The sequence below is a fragment of the Haliotis rufescens genome, unplaced genomic scaffold (genome assembly GCF_023055435.1).
Source record: "Haliotis rufescens isolate VD_foot unplaced genomic scaffold, xgHalRufe1.0.p SCAF_22, whole genome shotgun sequence".
Lineage (NCBI taxonomy): Eukaryota > Metazoa > Mollusca > Gastropoda > Lepetellida > Haliotidae > Haliotis > Haliotis rufescens.
This window is the reverse complement of record NW_025963913.1, coordinates 6,175,897-6,199,505: the sequence shown is the minus strand read 5'-3', so window position 1 is coordinate 6,199,505 and position 23,609 is coordinate 6,175,897. Positions and strand designations below refer to the sequence as shown.

General features: G+C 37.7%; 1 protein-coding gene across 1 annotated transcript; it reads right to left on the bottom strand.

The window, feature by feature from the left end:
• Positions 1-11,078: 11,078 nt before the first annotated feature.
• LOC124118201 lies at positions 11,079-16,417 on the bottom strand. The gene is made up of 8 exons (XM_046480321.2): positions 16,309-16,417; positions 15,183-15,240; positions 14,780-14,951; positions 14,255-14,403; positions 13,447-13,482; positions 13,198-13,239; positions 12,498-12,542; positions 11,079-12,340 (listed from the first exon to the last, which is right to left on the bottom strand). The coding sequence occupies exons 2-8, from the start codon at positions 15,205-15,207 to the stop codon at positions 12,237-12,239; spliced, it is 573 nt and encodes a 190-aa protein (XP_046336277.2). The 5' UTR covers positions 15,208-15,240; positions 16,309-16,417; the 3' UTR covers positions 11,079-12,236.
• Between the last annotated feature and the right edge of the window lie 7,192 nt (positions 16,418-23,609).

The following is a 23,609-nucleotide window of genomic DNA, read 5'->3' as shown; positions in this document are numbered from 1 at the left end:
CCGCCCCTCCTCTCTCGGCCGGGGTTTGGATTACAAAGTCATATACCTACAAAGGTAGCCGTGAAATGACCGCGACGTGTCAGGAGGTCTGGCGTGTTTGGGGTACATAACCACTGTAGCTCCTAAATAGTCCATTTCACCAAAACGGTGTGCCCACACGCCACCAATGCACCTGTGCCCCCTGGCTGTCATCGACTCCCCACGTGAGCTGGCAGTGTGCAATGTACATGTTCATGCCTGGGTCATGTATGGAAGCAACGTGTCTCATTATGCAATCGACATAATTTATAGCATAGCACATATTTCATGTCATTTACAAGAGGCACATACCTCTTACGTCATTTGTAATTATTCGATCCACAGGAGTAAATGCTTATGGGGTCATTTTCATTTTGACATGCGGATTTTCATGTTTCTTGGATTTGGAAAAAACCCTGATAATTCTTTACTATCTTTCAAGGATAAGTGTTGTGTTCTGCTGTAACCTCTATAAGTAGTATAAATTATTATTGGTTAACGACATAATCTATACGCTATTCAGATCTATAATTATTATATACAGAACACACGAGCTGTTTATATAGGAAATTCGGATACATATGTATGATAGGAAAGTGCACAAATTTATAACTACACAACTATATATTGCGTACGAAAGGTACTTTAATAGGAGAACCTACCTTACTGTTTCAACTGACCTTTCTGTACCAACTAAAATCCGAGAAAATTACATTTGAAGTTACTTGACCTCGCTCCACGTGTAGAGGAACCCGACCATTGTTTGTGACGTCACAGTAGTTCTCAAGTTATTACAATCTAGTTTATCGCCTGGACAATAGCTTGACCGGTGACACCGAGTCCGCTGAGGCAAATGTCACAGGTGAGCGGGCTGCGAGACAGTTTTCGTGTTATATGTACTGTGACGTTGGTGGTATTCTGCTTGTGATTGGTTGAACGCCCCTAGCAGAGGTGTCGCTCGGGACTTTTCCATATGTATGTATGTATGTATATATATATACCCTCTTACATTGGGTGACTAACGATTGGTTGGAAAAAAATGTTAAGGATTAAACAAATTTTAATCAAGAAATTAATGAATGTACTTTTAAAACCTATTTGTGAATAGCATCCGAGCGTAGACAATGCAGAGGGATTAATGGGTTTCTGAACAATGGCGTATTGTAGATGTGACATGCACCTTGGCTAAAATAGAAGAACAACAAACCATAACAATATGCAAAAATCGAAGAGGATAGTACCATGTGTGTGTGTGTGTGTGTGTGTGTGTGTGAGAGAGAGAGAGAGAGATAGGGTATGTGTGTGTTTTATATGTAATTGGATGAAGAGAGGATAGTAGCGAGGGTGCGCGTCGGGGGGGGGGGGGGCTAGGTTAGGCATACAGGTTACATAAAATGGGGAGAGGGGCAGCAAATTTCTTTGCCATACTGTCGGAGGTGATGTACACAAACCAGATCGTTTACTCCTAAAGTATCTAATTAGTTATACATTATCTAAGACATTTACTGTAGATCTACACTAAAAAGCTGAACAGCATACCCAATTTGTATCAGTCACTGATATTTCTATACACAATCATCTGGATGTCTTGAATTGATCGTGACATGATATCTGTTGCTGTAGGATATATCGCAAAAGGTTTTTACTTTTTTTCACGTGAAATAATGAAACAAAAATAAGGTATAGAAAATATAGAAAAGACATGATGGTTTTTTTTGTGGGAGCATGCTTGTGAACGACGAGTCTTTCAACCGTATATTCTACCAGGAACAGGACAGCCTTGGTAGAGGTCATAAAGGTCTTACAGGTCAGGGGTCAACTGACTTGGCTGAGGTAATCCACTCACAATACACTTTGACGTTGACATTGTGAAAACCGTCACTTTCTGACATGAACTCACTTTCAGGTAGCGTGTGGCCCGTGTAGGGTGTGGGACTCCGGCACCATGTGCTGATGCAGTGGGGCGTTGATGTGTTCGTTTTTGGGTTTACCCGTTATCACGCGAAATATTTGAAACGTGACAAGTATAGCTGGTATAATAAAAGAATTGGCGATAAAGACCGCCTGGCATGCCCTTCATTAAATCCGGACAATTCAGATGGTCAGGTAATCGTCCAATGACTGCCTCGAACCAGGGAACTGAGCATATTGACGGTCAAGCTCGCCAGCACTCATGCAACAGCTTTGCACAGATAGCGATACACCAGTATATATATAATAGTAGTAGTAGTAGTAGTAGTAGTAGTAGTAGTAGTAGTTGATATGGTTGTCTCTGTGATCTAACCTTGTCCTGCTGGGCCCACATACACGTGATTAATGCTATGCTAATCTTATTCAGTAAACTGTCCACTTAAAGTGTCATATTCTGTCATACAGACCCTGAACCAAATATACCCAAGACACCCCACGCAAGTCTATAATATTTGGCAAGTCTAGATTACTGCAGTATCAAGAAAATCTCTTGGCTTTTTATGATATTTTATAACTATATTTCTGAAAATATGTTCATTTCAGAGACTAGATGTTAGTCTAAACGTGTACAATCTGTTATGTTGTTACCAGAACTGCACTTACTCAAAATTCACGTGTTATGAAAATAACCTCGTTCGTAAAGTATCACGCAGTCATGAGTCAAACTGGATGTATATCTGACTCCAAACAGCAGTATGATTAATGGATTCTTTGAATGTCGTTTGTTAGAGTGTCGCGTGAGGTAAGAACGTATGTGAAAATGAGGAACAGTTATGCTAGCACAAATAATGGAACTCGTGACAATATTTTGTAATTGAATGCCTCGAGAGCAAACTAAGGGCTGATGTAAAAAGCAAATAATTTGTCAGAATTAGTTCTTTAGTCTTGAGAACAAAGACCATCGCGATCGCGATCGTGCTCGGTCATTAATGGGTCTCTTGTATCACGGTCGTGTGTGTTCCCTGTATCGGTTGTGTCAAACTCACATGACCACGGCCGTTGCCAAGACAATGACGTATTAGTTAATAATACAGTCAGTGTATATTGTAACGTTTTCAGCAATGCTGTTTGTGTCATGTATACGTTTTAGCTTTTAATAACCATGCATTCGCGAATATATATTCATACATGACCCGAACTTATCTACTTTCTGACTCAGTGAGCTTTATTTATGAACACGAAATCTAATTCTTATTTAAGATTAATCCATTTCATTTGTATGGGGGTATTGATTTCGAGCAAAATCTTTTTTTTCCCAGAAGTATCCAACCAACTGTTTATTTCCTGAGCACCATCAAACAATCTATTCATTCTCACTATAAAGCTCCCAAAGACGTTTGAGTATTTTGCATAATATAATATAATATCTTCATTGTTTTCACCAGTGCCAACAAACATTTCATTTTGGGCATATTTCTGAACAAACTATTCATTTAAAAATTATTTCCACATCCCCAACGAAATCAATGCTCATCACGTGTCCTTTATTCGTTGTGACGGTGGAGAATATCATAAATGGTAATCCATTATGTCAATAAATAAATAAATATATCAAGTTATGCAAACAAACATGTCCGTATTATTGTATTTGTCCATTCTAGTTGGCTTCATATCTATTTATGTATCGGTTACAAGTAGGCCATGGTGTACTACGGGATCGAAAATGTTTATTATTTGGTCATCAGTTTTTAATCGAAGTTTGGGTCTGAAGTGTCCAACGTTTCTGTGTTTCAATCGGGGTTGGTGTTTATATCCATTCTACCATGACTAAATATAACGCGAACTCTTTGGTGTCAGCAAATATATTCTGTGAAACAGCTTGGACAGAGTCCAGGGTTTTGTGAGGGTTGTCGATCTGAATCACGGAATCACCGACAACAGCCTTTAAACGAAACATTGCGCTGTATATGCTCAAACAGTTTGTTTACACTGTAATACTTCACTCGAACAAATGACAGGCATTGAAAGCATGTAGCACGGCAACATGGTAAGCTAACATTAGGTGGGCACCCTTGAGGAAAACTGTGCAAGCCTTTCAAGGTTTCGTTCCACGCCACGCGTCACTATTATGACGTCATGTCGCCCATGGTGACGCAAAAGATGATGTCACACTCGTATATAGAGAATCTCCAAATTTGAATCTTTCCTGCGCTCTTTAAAACTTGAAACACATTCTCTTTGTAGATTTCTATCGTGCATTCGGCACAAAATGTATTGTCACACATCCTTAGAATATTGTAGTAACCGCAACTTCAAAAATGTCTGCTGTCAATGACTAAAAAAGAACTACTACTCTATAAAGACCAGTGGGGATTTATTGTGATTTGATAACCAATCAGAATCGAGCATATTCGAAATTCTAGATTTAACTATCTGCAGGTAAACGTGACATATCTGTGATATTGATGACTGCGGCGTAAAACAACAAGCTCTCATTTACAATTGCATAAACTACAAGTTAATCATTCATATTAGGTTTATAAGACAACATGTAAAGGTCATGTTCAATAAGTAAATTCCCAAAGGTAAAGTAAAGGTACACACATATCTGCAATTATAACATATAGTATGTAAATAGCACTCTTGAGTGAGTGAGTTGGGTTTAACGCTGCTTTTAACAGTATTCCAGTTATGTCACGGCGTGTCAGATTAATGTGGGAGGAAAGCCCCAAGTAATGCAGGTCTTAGACGTTTACCACTTTGGTGAAACCCACGAGCACGGGTATGGTGCTGACAAACCTAGAAACAAAATCGGGGTGAACCCTGATTCGAACCCACGACCATAGGTTTCTGGCGTGCGACTGGGCCACCCGTTTGAATATTCATGTGATTTGTTCAGTAAAGCCTGGCCTGGTTACAAGAACCATGTACATCACGTCCTTAATATATACTCAGCAAAAAAAAGAAAGAAACGCAGAATTATATAAATCGTTAATATCTGTCAGAGTGTTGCCGCCATTCATACAAAATTAATATCAAAAATGAATTGGGTATGTCTGCATGGATTGGGATTGATTTGTGTGGAAAGAATGGGGTACTGCAGAAATTTGGTAAAAAGATGGGAAAAATCGCAAAAACACAGCCTCTTGAGAGCCTGGCGCCGAAACGCACTAACATGACATGCGCGTGCAACATCACTTGTTGGGCTATGTTGGGCTCGTGGTGTGTCATCGCGAAATATTTGCGAAACTGATACAATTGCCCCTTTTATGAGGACTACGTTGTTGCACGGCCCCTGTGTGTCGGTACACACTTTGGGTAGGGTGACAAGTCATATCCCTTAACGTATAAACGTGGTCAGGGATTCACTGATGTGTGGTTTTCGCTATTCATTTTTTAAATTTATTTATAATTCTATAACTGAAAATATAAAATGACTCCAAATTAGAATTATACTAGACCGAACGAGAACGATAAACACGTAAGTTTCTACATTATTTCACAACTGATTGTCAGCGTCATTAGCCACTGTGTGTGTTGTTTGCATTGTCCAAGGAACGTTTTGAAGACCATCTTGCAGATTTAGACTCAGGAATAAGAATACTATTGGTTAGCATGAACGTAACCAATCAAACACATCAAGCCCCGCGGTAGACGGGACACAGTTATTGGTCAACCGTTGACATCACTCTTACAGACTGGGTTGAGAATGAGGTGTGTGATGGTTCACGCGACAACGGACACTGCTTTGCTGACTAATGTTGGGCATTTTCCCGAGATAATGGAGTAAACTGACTAAATAGTCCAGTTTTCACCCTTGCCGAACTAGGCCGCAGTTTACGAAATCCACATCCGGTTCGTGAATAACAAGCATTTCAACGTGCAGATTACGGTCGACTGCAGGATTTGCAAAAGATGTTTACCGTCAACTGGGTGTCGACAGATATTTCCAAATCTGTTGTGATTTGATGCACTTCACGAGGTATTACCCGTTTTAATACAATATGTATTTTGATTATCGATCAGATCACCTTGACTGGGCGCCGCCATTATTTTAAGTAAATGCAAGCGAATCAGATTGGTCAATAGGAGGGGCAGATAAGGGACACATGACTCGTAAAAGCCACTGGTGGCGCTACGATCGAGCCCTGGAATTCCAGGCTAGTTCGGCAAGGGTGGAAACTGGACTATTAGAGTCAGGTTACGCCCTTGCCTCGGGAAGACGAATGTTGGGCGGCATTGATCATGATCTCGCTTCCAACCATACCACTGAACGATGGCACATGCGAGGAATGCCGGGGAAAAAACACGATCTGTTCTTGTTGCATATCAAGGCACCAGTTCCTCAGTCATAAACGTTGTGTCTGTGCCTTGTATATCAACAATTAACGTCTATGTGTTATTTCTACAACATAATACATACATGCTATACCTATTGGCCTATAACATGTGTGTAATTACCTAACTGCGTGAGTCGGTTTATTAACATCTGTAAAACACTTTACTCCAGGTTAGTGTGGCAGATTGAAATTAACCATGGAGTGAGCAGGGATTGTAGATTCCCCTGTAAATTTGTCCGACACTGTAACTAGACATAACTTGCCCTTAGGCGAAATACAGTGACTGTCTATATTGAAGAGTAACCGGGCGCCCCAAGAGATATCACTAAAAGTATTAGTCTCTGCGTTTATAATGAGATACAGTTACAAGCAATTACGATTATTAACATCAGGTACGTGTATTCAGGAACTATTAAAAAATGTAGACACTTGTTTATCTCTCTTCCTGAGCATATTTCTGCATGTTGAAAAATTGGATTTGAACAAAACATTACAAACGTTATAAAAAAGTTCATAGGCTGAAAATAGTCGCAAACTTGAGGTCCAAATCACAACTCTAGTATCTGAATCAAATACATCACCGTGGAATTACCAATTATTGTTTGTTTTATTTTCAGCCACCATAAACATGGGTGTACACTATAGGGGTCCATCACACAATATGCCCCGAGCGATCGGTTGACAAGGAATTTATCTCACCCACATTCATTCATACAGACCCGGAACATATCACCGTAGTTTTACCGATAAAAACGCTTTGATTCGGCCATTTTGACCGAATTACTCCCCTTTACCTACTGCATTCGGAAAAAGACCATCGGCTTCGTTTCAGTTCATCGATACGTATGCGAGATAAGCTAGTTACATACGGTGTGTTCCGATTGGTTTTCCAGCAGGGTATACGAGCGATCTACATGGAAAATAATTGCCCGCTCCTTAACCAATCTGAAGACAGCCGAACACCCTTTTGTCGAAGGGACACACTAAGGGAGGTGAGGATAACTGAAGAAAACACAACCCCGACTTCAGTATCCTTACGGAAAAACATAAACGGGTGGTTTGCTAAAGTCTCCAATTGTCACTTGAGTGTAATAATAATATGTGATCATCTTGTATATACTGCACGTAAAAACCAAGCGTCAGAACAATCAGACATAATCAATTACTACAAACTAACACTCCATATATTTAGACACACATTCAATAATTATATAGTTTATTTTCGTTTGGATCTTGTAAGGTTCAATATTGGTTTGTTTTTGCTAACTGAACTGAAAATGTCTGAGTCAGTGAATGGATATGGTACTAGTATATACCGCGTTAGGAAATATTCTAGCAATGTATCGACCTGGTACATGCATCAGATTACAGGTGCACATTGTTCTCATATTGGTCATCAAACTGAATTATAGCGTGCCAATAGCAATATTATGTTGTAACGTGAGACGGGTAGAATTCCTTTGACAATTAGTATCAAGAAGCGAATGATTGTTTCTATAATAATAAACTTACTGTAATTATTTATGACATACATTATCAAATATACACCACAAACAATACCACTCGAAATGGATTAAGTGTATTGAGGATATATTGGGCCGTTGTGGTTGAAGCGTTGTATGGTTAAATCAAAGTGTTGTAACGGACAGTAGGCTTGTAGACCAGTTTATACAAGAATGGCTCAATGGTCAACTATGTCATCACGAGAAACATATTATATTTAAGTATCAAACCAGAATTTAGGCCTGAACCCTATATTTATAAAAAATAACATACATGTGTTGCCTTTGAACAAGTTCCAAACTAGCAACCACACTCTACCTGTTGACAGGGGACGATGGATAGATTTCCTCCTTGTTGATAGGATTTTTTTCCACTTTGTAATATAACTGTAGGTGTAGTTTCATATTTGTTTGACTGTATACAGTTGGAAATAGATCGTCCTTTAAAAGAATTATTCTGTGAAGTCTAGTTACCACAAATTACATCATTTATTTTGCCCTTCTAAAGTCTCAGTGCTAAGAAATATCAGCAGATTTGTCTCTTGTATAATAAAAATATTCTAATTCTAATCTATAACATCTTACTTTTGCAAAATCCTGCGGTATCAAAATGACTCTCTTGTATCTATGTACCACTGTGAGTGGTATCTTATGGAAATAAACAATGCCAATGCCAGTGTCAAAGATTAGGAATCAACTCTTTAAGGATACTACCCCCCACATTCTCAGAAGCATTATTTAGATGGGCTGCTTTATACTGAGAGAAAACACAACGAAACCTGTGTATACAACTTAGTAGACAATATGTGAAACAAGTCTAGTGATGTGAACTACTGATATGAACTAAACGACTTAACCTACCAATGTGCAGGGCATGGGTTCACATCTGAAGTAGCGTTCATATGCCACCACATGACAATGGTATTTGCTTCATTCTGTTTGTCCCTGTTTTTTGCGAACACCTAGTGTCATCACTATTTGATAATGATCCGTAAACACGTGCTCATGATACAGTCGGAATAGTACACTAAGATTGCGTGGTGGCACATGCTACTATGTAGTGAAAAAGGTATGTCAATGTGTAACGACATTACCTGTATGCACAACGATGTACACCACAGATAACAAAATAATAAATGACATTCAAATTTTACACAAGAGGATATTTCACGGTCGATTATTCATTCAACGGTCAGTTATTCAGAAATATTTATCCAAGGAATAATGAATGCAGTGTTTATTGATTTTGACAAAACGTTTGACTCCGTAAGGCATGTTCTTATATTATATGTGCTTACGAAGAATATAATAAGAGGAAGAACTTTGAAGATCGTGTGTGAACACATACGGTAAACGAAGTGAGTACCTTAATTGTACAGTTGGAACCAGACAAGACTGAAGGACAAGCCCAACATTATTTGTGTTATTTTTGAATGAATATATAGTCTAAGTTAGGATGAAGAAATCTGAGTGCAGAGGAGTGCACTTTACTTGTGTTATTTGCCGATGATATGGTTCATGCAGCTGACGTAGTATTCAGATTACAACAACAGACTGGCCTGGGTAAATAGTGAAATATATTTGAAATGAAAGTGACGATAAAATTAAGGTCGTTGTACTTAGACGAGGAGGCGTGTTAAAGAGCACAGAGAAGGAGTGTTACCGTAGGTGCGAGTTAATGGCTGTACCTCAACATAGGTGTCTTGGTGTGTTCGTCACAGTTAAATATAATGGAGCAAAACCCATTTACATCTGTCAACAAACAAACAAGAAGAGTGTCACTTTACTGAATGAGATTCATCCGTAAATACAACCTTGATATTGAGCGGTCATTGTTTGATAGAATGGAAGTATGGCTCACGCGGATACCAGAATACTGAGATTATCGCGCAGATTCAGCAATGAAGCTGTACTAGGTAAGGTTGGATGGTTACCTCTAGCAGTTCACAAAATAAAGGGACATATCTCGTATTGGTTATTTAAACACATGACAGAAGGTAGAAACTCGAGACCATGTTACAGTATGCTTAACAACCTTGATCATGTGGACAGAAGGACATGGGCAAGCAACATAAGACAGTCATAATTCTCGCTGGGATTTGGATATGCGTGGATGTGCAGATATATTTTTCTACAAACATTCACTCAACGTCTTAAAGATCATCATCATCAGATGTGGAACTCAAATTTACAAGGAGACATTAAACATAAACTCGAACTATGCCAGCAACTTCAATCGTCGTTAGAACCGGAAAAGTATCTTCTACAAATAAAAAACTTCATATTCAAGAGACTCTTACTTAGATTAGATGCGGACACCACAACTTAAATTTTGAAAAGGGCAGTAAGTAAGGATAAGATTTACGGATGAACAACTTCTTTATAACAATTAGGAGCGATGTTTCGGTGTAGGTTCTAACAGCGTTAACAAGCAACTGTTTGAACCGTGTTAAAACCTACACCGAAACATGGCTCATTATTGCTATAAAGGAGTTGTTCATTCATAAATCTTACTGTTACCTGTACTTAAACTTTGAAATGTCCCCCAAAGAAGATGAAAAAGGAAGGTGGGAAATTATTCCAAGAGAAGAAAGACTGTGCAAATATTGCCCTTATACATGAAACATAAGCACTGTTGAAAATGGAAAACATTTTTGTTTACTTGTACAACGACAGGAATTCATCGCTCCGTTGTGTGTTAAAGATCATCTATGTTTAAAAAATCATTCGTTGTATTAACCGTTGTTATCAGTGAAGTTGAAGCTTGGAAATTGTGGGCATATCTATATTTTAGCTAAATGTTGAGGAAAGATTGGATAGAAAGACATTAAAAGTAATTGAGCACTAATCTTTGCATCTTTATCGTATACACATACAAAATGTGGATGCTGGTGCTGTTTTGATTTAATATATTATCATTGTGGCGTATTCGTACTTGTATATGCTAGAGGTGTAATGGACTGTGTGCCTTGATATGTATGTTTCATATCATGTATAGGGACATAGTTGTGACCAATACTGTCAATAATAATAACCCAATGTATTATGTGATCTATCTATCTATCTATCTATCTATCTATCTATCTATCTATACCAGGTACCATTCTTTATTATACTACACTTATCATTTTCAGATCAACGGAACCAACCCGCTATTTTTGCGGAAGAGTATATATCAGACCTGGTTACATGTTGAGTATGTAGTGTAAGTTTGTTTTCTGTAAACCTGAATGATGGATGGACGTCAAATTCACACACCTATTTTGTCAGTAGACAGGGGTGAAAAATAAATAAATTAAACATTAAACAATCTTTATTATTTATTATCCATTGTCCATCACATATGCATATTCATAACAACAATGCTATGTACAAGCATTTAAAAATTCCGGGTATTAATTATCAACATGTAACATTTTAGAAAAAGCATACCTACCAAGTTGAGCTTGACAACGACATATCGGTGAACCCAAGTAACGTCAGCATTGTTACAGCTATGTCACAGCCATTTCACATTAATGCTATTCGCGGAGACCGAGAAAAAGCAACGTAGAGTGACAGCAGAATAAGCAGGTATTTTTATGCATTATAGAGTTGAACGTTTCTAGAAAACCTGTTATTTTATGTACATTGATGACGCACTTACAAGACAACGTTCATGTCGATGTGACGAAACCCTCAATGTTTCTTTACAAGACTTCATTCCAGTCGCGTACTTTATTCAGTAAATGAATAATAAACAGATTTACTTTACAGATTGCACGAGATATCTTACGTTAACCACACAAAGCATGTGTTTGCACAGGTATTAAAATAAGTATGGTTTTCAAAAACTTTTGAGGATACGCTGACCTTTTCGCGAACACCTGCCAGCATCACTATTTGCCAGTGATTCATAACACATCGGAATCGTCAGCATTGTACCATCGATTCTGCTTTTGGCAGAGATATCTCATGAATATTGAAAGAGTTTTGTGTTTTTTATTTATAAAGGTATTAGGAACTATGGATATGTCCATTTCTGTGACGTCATACTGAACACCATAAGACGTCACACGGAACATCATATGCTGCCATCAGTCACAGAAATCAAGATGGAAATGTCTTAATTAAATGATTTAGTTTATCATATATATATAATTAAAACAAAACAAAAATACATGAGTAATTTTCTGATAAATAACTTCATAAACCGAGTAAATCATATAACATATTAATAAATAATTAACGTTAAGAATTTTAACAACAAGGATATATACAGTTAGAAATAGTGATTGTGATATAAGGCACCGTGGTCGTTGCCTCTATCAGTGCGAGGAAAATGAAACCATCCACAAAAACTGCTGTCTTGAAGACATTTAAGTAGATAGATACCCTAAAGATCAGTAGTATATTGCACCACAATCCCGACCGACTGGTTTTCTCATTTGATAAAAAATATATTGCAATAAAATATTTAAGCCCTTTATATCAAATTCAAAATGACAGTAACTACTGCAACGACGACAGTAACCAGCCTCCAGTTTGGTAGGTTGGTAGACAACCCGCTTCCTTTGGTGTCCGGGGGATCTGCAAACACAAACACACAATTACTTTACACAGAAAGACATGCGCGCTTTTCTTTGTACATGTTGTTATCTTCTGTTAAAGTATTTAGAGATGCCCATATTGAAAACTCTAATTTTGTGCAAGAGTAAAGAGGAGTGTACACCAAAGCAATGTTTACCTGTAACTGTAGCAGACACCCCCTTCGTCGAATCGCTGGTATTTGCTGAAATTAAAAACAATAGATTGTGATAATCTGGTTTAATTCAACAGTTTCATAAAATTACAAACGTTTCAACACACAATAACAGCTTCATAAGATTTCAACTTTCTCAGAATTTTATAGGAATTTTTCTCAGAATTTTTTTTATAAGACTGGGATTTTTCATTGGCCCTCCTGTATACATGAGAATACGAGCTGAGTATACAAATAAAACAATGAAAACAATAATATGAAAACAATTGAAAAGCAGTGTTGCTTTTATTCCGCCGACCAGACAACAGATTTTCTGTCAAAAAATAATTTAATATCGTTATCAATATAAATAAATTATTTAAAATACTTTTATTAAAACCTGTTGAAAAGTTATCTTAAAAACGATTTACACAACGAATTATGACGAACAGCGACAGAGCCGCATCATTAAGGGATGGGGCGGTTTCATTCCCTTTTCCTCACGTCACTGTTTCTGTTTCCTCCCTCCTACTTAACATTTAATGGAAATATAAACAATATAAAAATGAGATTGGACTTTTTATTATTCCCCCCCCCCCCCCCCAAACCGTAAAAAATATCAAATCTGATCTAACTAGATACAACATATGATCATTATTTTCACATAGTAATATACAACTGAGTATAGCAAAGTATATCTCTTCACCTTTTCCCGCCAATTTGGACTTTGCTGTTGTTTTTGAAAGATCTGAAAGTAATACATACATATTAAAAATATAAAAGACTTACATTAAGCACAAGTCTTTATGTTTATGCATATACTCTTTGATATACTGGTATATTTTCTTAGATAGAAAAAAATTGAACAAGTGAGAATTGTATCTGTGTACATAGTACAATATATCATAAATTGGTAATTTATTTCTTAATCAAATTCAAGCGAAACAGATCATACCTGGTTTTTTCTTATTTGATGCTTTGGCTGGTTCATCTGAAAGTATAACAGGAAGTAAATTAATTACGACAGCTATGATACTGTACGCTTACATGAATTTACTGTGCAAAATATTAAGATCACGAATTATTTATTCCTTGTGATATTGATATGAAATGCAATACCCCTGGTATCAGTTGATAAGTCAAGGATGAATTTTCTTGAACATTTTACCATGAATATTTTATGTGTTCTATCGATTCCGCCCGAAACATCCACTGAAGTAATAAAATATGCATATACAGCCAGAAACCTAATACCTCTCCTCGATACAGAGACGGCACTACTTTCTCTAAATACTCAAGGATCACTTTGCTTGCATACCCAAGATGAACTTAATATGAATACAGGCGAAGTCTCTGCGCTATGCCATTCAAATATCTAATACTGAAAGCCATTCATCGACACTCAGCCCCAAAATATCCATCTGATCTTTTGGAAACCTTAATCTACAAAATACGTATATTATGATGAAAATCGCAGTAAAATCTGCATAACAATGCAATGTTAAGGTATGAAATCTAATTTCTCCTTTTAAAAGTATTTTACAAGTTTTAGAAACAACCTTCACGAGAATCTGTCTTTTTATTTTAATGTATCCCTGAAGATGAAATAAAAATAGTTAAAGAATTGTATCTTTGACGGACAGATAATTACAAAGACATACGTACTGTAGCCTGGAAAGTAAATAAAAAGTACCCGGAAACAGTGTGAAATAATAGTAATGCGCAAGATTTCAAAAGTTCTCAGGGAATCAGGACCAACTTACCATGCATGGGGCGATGTTTATGCATGCTGCCTTTTTTTACGCTCATCGTGGGTACTGCCTTAGCCGCTGCGGGCTGAGGTTTGTCTGCCTTGATCTCCTTGACTTTGTCTGTTTGCATTACCTTGGATTTGGCATCAGTAGTTTGTGTGCTGGAAGCCATGTATTATATTTACTTTATTTGAATACTGTATTTTATTGTGAATATGAATCGATAATTTGGAACATATATGACTGCTAGGACTCTTAAAACCTTATACAATTACAGGCAAAATACACGTCATGGTTCAACAAGGTGAATATAGTTTAAAAAAGAGAATTATTTCTCTATTATTCAAAGCAATTATGTATCTTTGAAAGTATTTTTTTATGCTCCGTTCCTCAAAGGGATGTTTCTGCTACGATGATAGTAAGCCAAGGTTAGTGTTCGGGACTTACGATCACCTGAGCGCTAAGATCACGTTGAGGAACAGGGCCCTGACTTAAATGAATAATATAACTTGAAATAGACAAAAATAGCATATGCACCCTTTAGCCACACCAGAACTTTTGGCTTTCTCAGCGGATGCAGTAGTTTTTTTAGTTTCTGTATCATTCTTCAGCTTTGCTAATGTTTTAGTGGAGGTTGGTTCCGCCGTCGGCGTAGGTGACTGCGATGTTGCTTCTTCACCGTAGATCAGTGCCGTCACGGACAGCAACACTGAAGTGTAACGATACGCCATGAAATGTAAGATACTTTAACGGTAGTGACATTTGTTAATTAGTATTTAGGTAACATGGATGCGGGAAGTTTTTTCACAAATACCAATATTCTTAAAAGTGTCAACGCAGTGATTCATGGGTAGGTCCGAGAATGCAATAGTATTAGTTATATGCCTTGATACATATAACAAGGGCTATTGTAAGGCATTGTGAAAGCGGAAACACTTACGTACTGCCGTGATGAAAGCCCTCATTGTCACTCGGGCCTCAAATGACTGCCCACTCAACTGCAACAACAAATCATTGATATTTCAAAGGAGATTACAGTGTTTTGTGGGAATTTAGATACATATGACATTACTCTGCGATAAGCATTCGAACGCCATCTGCTAAGGCTTAACAAAAACAACATTTACACTGTAATATTATTTTCAACCCTGAAAATATAGCCAAATATTTATTTAAAATACAACATTAAGAATTTCTGAAAACTCCTTTCTAAAGGAGTACATTTGCTGAATAGTGAAATAATTTCAAATATTTAGCATTAAAACAATAAATTTAAAAACAATAATAAGAACAACTCCGTGCAAATCTTTCTCTTTGCTCGTGACCATTGTATGCAAAGCAACCCATTCAACAACATGACATGCCCTTTACGTGGGTATGATTAACACACAAAATACATGAAGCTATATCTCTGGTTCGCAGACAGTCTGCCGAAGATGCAACTACGGCCAGCGAAGGAAGATTTGTTACACCTCCTGCGCAGTCCGAAGTCACACCCGGGACAGTAAAGGTTCTTCAGAATGTCCAGTAGTGGTGCAGATGGCTTCTTGTGATACGGTTGAAACATCAAAAACATCAACACACTTTAAAAGAACATGCACGCTTATGGTGAAGACTAAGTTAACATTTAACGTCACATCGTCGCAGCCTTAGACTATGGATAACCATCATCGCTGAGGGATCTCAGAGTACAGGAACATTTTAGATTCTTTGTGTAGGGTAAAAGAATAATACAAATACAGCACACAACTATCATCATAATTTATTTGTTCTTTGACACATTTAAATTCAATGTTCTTAAAAGTTTATTCAGTCGAGAAATAGCAGAAACTGGTCACAGATTATCCTGAAATTTCCGTACACACCAAAACATACACAATTTGTACAAGTAAAGTTTACACTTTTATGAAATTTGTGAACGTATTTCGGTTCTAAACATAAAAATACAACTGTTAACATACAAAAATAAACAACGAAAACACTAAACTATGGCAACACAAATTTAAGGTAAAATACTATTTTGTTAAAAAGGGCAATTAAAGGTGTGAAACTTGTAGTATTCCTACCTCGTCAGCCGAGACGCCGCAGTTCCCTCTGTGCGGTCTTCAAGCCTTAGCTCCTGCGAAGCACCTCTTTCGAAGTGTCCCTTATTAGCAAATCTGACAACTACATCGTCTACCCCTAGATTTTACTCGGGTGGAAAGCCACGTGACTCCCTCTGAACCAATCAGCTGATGCAACGTTAACCGTAAACCCAGTCGATTAGCAACGGCTGTAACCGGAAACCTTGTAGAAGACCACAGGCAAGCTGGCATGCGTTTTCCTGGGTAGATTTATGGCCAAATGCTCGGGGTCCATGAAAAGAACAGTAGGCTTTAGGGGTCATTTGAGTCATTTGAGACAAAGGATGCACCCCGAAGTGTACATGAGCGATGAAGACTCTCTGCTTGCATATTTTATGAGGACAAATCGTGTCGAGGAGAAATGAATCTCTGTGCACGAAAAGAGAAAGAAACCAGATATTCCTTAACACAGGTGGTGATCCTGTCGATTGAAAATAACTGTTTTGCGGCATACTGAAAGTCATAAGTTTCAAATCCCCTTGCACTTTCTAATGTATTATTTACAAAGGTTATCGGGTTCAACACTGCTATTTTCTTGACGTTAATCATCTGGCTTAACAAAAACAGGTATGGAACATGCACAACCGACATACTTATAACATCTGTGCATTTAAACCATTTTTTACAAAAGCGGCATAATTCGAAAATTTACTTTTAACTTTAAACTGGTCGCTTTACTCTTTATGCAAACACAAAATATGGAATATATCGCCGGAATGTGTGTATGTTATTCTGCATTCACGTTAGAATCATTAATCTTTCAAACTATTAAACAAAACACAAATTCACGTGACGTTACTGAATGCCACTTCGATTTCAATGTCTTGCGTCAAATATATGAATTTATTTCAGAAGACGCTCTGTCTGGTTTGCCTAGTTTCGTAATGCATAACTTTGTATCCAGCAGGCGAAAGCTGGCTACACTTACAGGCTGAACATGAGTTGAATTGTATAAAGGTAGAGCATGCATGGTCACTGACTGGACAAAACAAACTGATAACAGGAGCTAATCAGGTCTCGCTACAGCCAAGCCCACTTGTGCAATGCTGCGTTATGTAGTATTCGCCCTCAGTAGATATGGGCCCGTGAAGAACAGGTCTTCAAGCGACTATGCTTGTTGTAAGAGGCGACTGACGGGATCGGGTGGTCAGGTTCGCTGATTTTGTTGATGCATGTCATCGATCCCAATTGCGTAGATCGATGCTCATGATGTCAATCACTTGTCTTGTCCAGACTCGATTATTTACAGACCACCATCATATAGCTGCAATATTGTTGAGTGCGGCGTTAAACAACAAAGAAAAGAAAAGAAATCAGTAGATATGACACGGGGGCAACTCTATAAATACGTAACGTAACCGTGCTTTGTTCGTCATCTGCACATCAAGTAATGACATTATCGATTTATGAAACATCCTCATTTTAACCATGTCCCGTTTCCGATTTCCCCGCCATTTTGCCTAGATGGTATTCCGTGACAATCTAAATGACACAGTTATGATTTCGTGTCTAAGACAGTGCATACACATGTGTTCGTAACCTGTCGATCTATTTGTGTACAGAGAGGATTGCTGTTTCCAGGTTTCCACAACTCAGAGCCTCACACACATTCCACATGTTGTCTCTTCATATTTTATTTATGGTATACTTGCTACCTGGCATCTGGAAATGAACCGATGGCAAACAACGTCAGAGTAACAAAACAAAAACATATCATGGTATCCGTTTTATCACTGGCATGATCTGACTTGTACTAGAAGCGTATATGTCTTTTGTTTATGTTATATATTTACACATTCATTTTCGAATGCTACCTCTTATTGTTCATTCGCAGAGGTACATTTAATCCATAATGACCAAAATTACCATCTTCAGATAAATAGATTCAGAATCTAGTCATAAACGTCATCAAATTTCTTAAAAAAACGATTTTTCTTTTCACTTTATGTGTTGTGGAATGTTGAACTCGACACCGCTAGTGACCTTCATTCGCGATTGACGCTAGCATAAAACACGAAATTTACAAAATCGCCAATGTTGACGCAGTTGTTATTATAATCTGTGAGTCAAGAAAATTTAATGTTTTGGTTTTATTTTTGTTGGACTCCTCTGAATATGTTTGTGCAGAGAGAGTGTGATAATGGCTCTTTGTAATTTGGTTTATTTCGCATAATAAATGTTCTCATTAGTGATGGTGTACCCGGGAGATGTTGATCTCAGTAAGCAGTCATAACCTAGATACTCCAACACTATTTCACAAAAATAGAGGATCACCCGCTTGTTTGCTTCCTTAGTGGGCGGATATATCGGAGGGCTTTCACGAGAGGTTATCAGAACAACAAAATATGTAAAGGAATGCTGCATAAATCTATGGGAACCATATAGCCCAATACCAAGTATTTATTGTTTGACGCCACACATCAGTACTCCTGACATGCGACGGCGGCCTGTAAACAAACCAAACAATCGGGTGATCGATGAACCAGAAAACTCAGTGACACGACAGTGATTTACTGATTTTGTTAAAACTACTATAAACGCCATGTTAATTTTGGATTACGTCTGCTGTGTACAGGTGCAGAGATTCTGCTGCTTACAAGTAAAGAAAAACATTGAAGAAATATATTCGCCTTGCAACACACTGGACGAATGCTCTCCCGAACAACCTGGTAGTGGCTTGTAGTGCAGTTGGTGCTTCTTATCGTAAGATTCATGTACATACCGCGAAGCCGTGTCTAGCAGACTCCATATATGGCGTTTCAGTAAAGCAGTTGCTTCATTATGACCACTACGAATGTAATATGAGTAAGAACTCAAACTATTAAAGTAAACTATTGTCAACCAATATGTTATGCATAATCTTTGGGCTTTTTTTAAATAAAAGGGATGATTCTATCGGCAGGTGTTACAAAATTTGATTCGAATAATCCAAATCTAAATCCAAATTTGAAACATCTCGGGGTAGAGCTACTCGACGTTTTATAGGTCTAAATGTTTCAAATGTTTATTTCATTTTCTTCGTACATTGAAGCAAAACAAAGAGGAAAATTGGAAAAGATATGTAGCAGAAACTACGTACGTATCAGTTACCTGGAGATAAGGCCAGTATATATTATTCACGACCTGTAAGCGCGTTATTAGGCTTGGGTGTATCACATTTCCTCCCAACTCCAGCTTCTGTGCAAATACAGTAGCAATGATGGCGAACGAGAATTTGAAACTGGCAAAGAGAATATCGAAAATAACAATTACGAAAGGTTATTCTTTTCAAACTTATAGTTATTTATGTATGAATCTCGATTTAGATATAACTTCCCCTGTTTTGAAGTATTTTTTAATGAATGATGGTATTCTAATTAAATGATAAGGTGTAGCGAATGGAGTTATGAACTTCATTAAATTTGAGTTGACCTGCTTGTATGTTTTCTGAGGTGAACAGGCTCTGTGGTTTTACTGTTATTTTGGAAATATTCTCAGCTTCACTGCGATCAGTAAAGAAACCTGCGTACAAAGGGTATGTCCTTGACACGACCCAGGAACACTAATTAATATTGTATGGTGCAGCACGTGATTCCATTGTTTTTAGAACAAAGGGCAATATGATGGTTAAAATTCTATTTCCCCAAATGTATTTGCCACATTTTGGTGTTTATCTCTTAACAGTTCAACAGATAATACATGATTGTGTTTCACCTTTCTGCATTTGAACACACCTATCTGCATATGCATACTGTTTCATTAAATCGATATATTACCTCAAACTACATGAACATAGAACAAGGATCGCAACACGCAGGATAAATGACATAATATATTGTTCTGAAACGAATTTAACTGCAGAACATATGAGTCTGGATTCTCAAACATGTATCACCCTGATATTGAACGTCTTTCTATGCAATTCAGATATAACTAATCACCTCTAAACGTGATTAATGTTATAACTTATTACCTGTTTAACTTACAACAAAGAAAGGCACGTGTATTATGGCCACGGCAAACTACATTATGTCACATATGACACCACAGAGTGAACATGAGCGACTTGTAGACAGTCAGTGGAACAATGCCCAGTGTTGCATTCAAGCATGTGTTCATAAAAACCTCAAAACACAATTTACATGTGGTCATGGATGCACGTGCACGTCATGATACAATGCCTTGTGCCATAACCCATGTGTTCATATATACCTCAAAACAGTTTACATGTGGTCATGGATGCACGTGAATGTCATGATACACGTGCATTTGGAATACTATTCCGTGGCCCAGTGAAATGTTCGTTTGTCCGAAAAAGAGAAGGTCGGTGGTTCGATCCCCCGGCCGCGTCATAACAAAAGTCATTAAGAGATGATTTCCCCAGTCTGCGGCACGGCATCAAGTGGCTAAAACAAGGATGGGTCGGCTCGGAGTCAGCATACTGTGCCTGATTGACGTGCTCTGTGGGCGGAACACTATAAAAGAGGCATATGTCAGGACTTGGAGAAGCAGCCACATGCACACACAAGCGCGAGTGCGAATTCACACATACACATTCATGTCGGTATATAAGTGAAATAATCTGGAAGATAACCCAACACCCCATTTCACCTCGAACTACAACAATGTATGAAATGTATGAAATGAAATGTGTGGATGCGACACATTTCCATATTTTATGCTGTTTTATCATTTTGCTATATTTTGTTAAATAGAGGGCCCATGCTGTTTGATATGTTAAAACCTAGTGTTCGAGGTTCTGCTACACCAAATTAGAATCAGTCGTTCAGTGCAGATTGATTAATCTGGCCGCTATGATTGGATGGTATTTTGAAAGATTTATATAATTAAAACTGACCACTTTTTCAATTCTTAGTGTTGTCTTTTTTACATGATGACTTATGCTGAATGTGACCACATCAATTTTCAAGCAGGTGACATTTGTTGCGGAACTAGAGTGTTTAGCTTTCTGGACTGGGAAAAGGAAGTGGCCAAACTTTGTGATTTTATTACAGCTTTAAGGCCAGACTGTGCATACATGTACATGTCATGGGTGTTGAACACCTAGTTATTGTTTTGTTTTTTAAAAAGAATATGACGTTAGTATAGAAGTCTCGGGGGAAACATTTGGTTTTGTGCAACCTCGAAGGCATGACATGACGCAGGCAGAGTTAACTCCCTTAGTGGAATGAATCTACTGATTGGCTTGGTCAACACATATCCATCAAATCATGAACCAGATAGAATCATACCCATCCTCGCCAAGCGGTCAATGTCTAAGACGGGCTTGACTTGGGATTTCCTTATAAACCTAGATGATGCAACTGCAAAACTGTCTAAAGAGGCGACAAACCCTGAAACTCACTCTGTCATATGATGAATTCATCGGGCATCATTTTAAACATTCAAACTGTTTTAAATTTGCACAAAAGGTAACGTTCAGCGTGTTCCTGCTGTAACGTGGCCTTGGTAGCCCCCCTGTGCACAAACACAGCAACGTAACTACTCAGCCACGTCATTGTTGGTACGTATTCGCTTCACAGTTACTTGACATGCGATTGCAAGAATTTGAGTAACTATTCTCCTACCTAGCACTGAGGACTCCACGATAACTGGATCAGCAAAATTGTCAAGCGTAGGCAATTTCACATAAGAGGAATCGAATCTTTGAGACAGACTTTTTGATCAGTCATTACTTTATCAAAACATCATTTCTCAGCACATCGATCATGTCTATCGTTCACAATGTATTACTTTTCCTCCAAGCATTTTCTGAACAGGTTATTTTCAGCCTCACCTTCCACCATGAACATGAAATGGTCTGCCCCATCAGTAAAATTCATACAACAATGAGAAATACAGCATTGAGAAAGATGTTGAAACAAGACTGTATAAATGCAACTTCATGCGGAATCAGCATTGACTGGCACAACTCAATTTCAGAAAGTAAGTGACGACATATTTTATTCATTGTAAGAGTACATGTGAACTCGAGCGTGCATAGATAAGCGAAATACCTTCCTGTTTATGGTTTAGAGTTCTACTATTACTATTGGTATCCGATTAAAACCTATTCAGGTGAAACCATAACATTTCAACTGGTCGTCAGAAGGATGCTGTACTGGAGCGGACAGTGTACAGTCGGTTTCGCCTTTTATAAAAGAGACCCATTATTACATCCGGCTATTCTGATAATAATTAGAGCATTTTAAAGCTACACTTTTGTACTTGTGAATGCGGTGAATGGCTCCATTCAATGTGACTATATTTGTATGATAGTTAGGCCTCACAACACTCCAGTGTCAAATATTCCTAAATAATTGATTCCTATTATCCCAGGAGTACCAGTGTGAGAGGAGTGAAAGTTGGTGGCCTAAACCGTGCGTCTCACCCAAAATCTGTTGTCTATTCTTGTTTGAGGATTTCATTCGAAGCCTATTCTTGTATCGTGATCTGAGTCGTATAGTGCTGCAGTATTTAGAAGATTGTTGTAATTACACATTCATTCAATGCCATGAACACCGGAACAGTTCCTGTTTGAGATATTCCATACGGAAAAAAGACTCATAACTTAATAAGCGAATGTGTACAACACCACAGAAACGCATGTAAATTAACTCTATAATAACAGTAATATCCCACCAAAGTCTTAAGCTTGAACATACAGTAATTGTTAAAGTGTTAAAGTGTTTTGAATAGCTTGTCATCATCGGCATTTGAACTATTTTAAAGAACCTTTGAGTCGCCATTGTAATCTTATCAATATGTTAGCCATTCCCAAAATATAAGATAGCAATTTCGTGTTTTTAAAGATCTAATATATTTGATCTATTGTAAAAGTGTACTGGGACGCGCCTTTGTCTTGTTTGACGATTGCTTTCCTGTCACCAATGGCTGAAACTGGAGACTGGATATGCTCTGTTATCAGATATATGCTCTGTTATCAGATATATGCACTGGTATCAGAGCAACAGCTAGATTACACTGTAAATTGAACATGCATGGTGAACGGCACTTCAATACACAAGCGTGACAGAAGCAACACGAATCACAAACTTGTAACCCCGAAACTTACTTTTCTTATCTGAGAAAACGACACAGGGATATTATTTTGACAATGCATAATGAAGCCATTCTATCTATAAACAAATAATAAATAAGATAACAAACATGCTTAAAAAAGCATAACAAGTGTGGACTTTTTACTTTTTGTATTACCTTACAATTTGGTTTTGAAAGAGTACCGTTACTGTCCAACACTTGGC

What these genes read in the sequence shown, in the direction of transcription:
- LOC124118201 (XM_046480321.2), bottom strand. Translation starts at nt 15,207, where the DNA reads ATGAGGGCTTTCATCACGGCAGTAC. An exon ending in TAAACATCGCCCCATGCATG is followed by an intron (nt 13,483 to 14,254) that starts GTAAGTTGGTCC and finishes TTATACTTTCAG; the next exon opens with ATGAACCAGCCAAAGCATCA. An exon ending in GTCCAAATTGGCGGGAAAAG is followed by an intron (nt 12,543 to 13,197) that starts GTGAAGAGATAT and finishes TTTTAATTTCAG; the next exon opens with CAAATACCAGCGATTCGACG.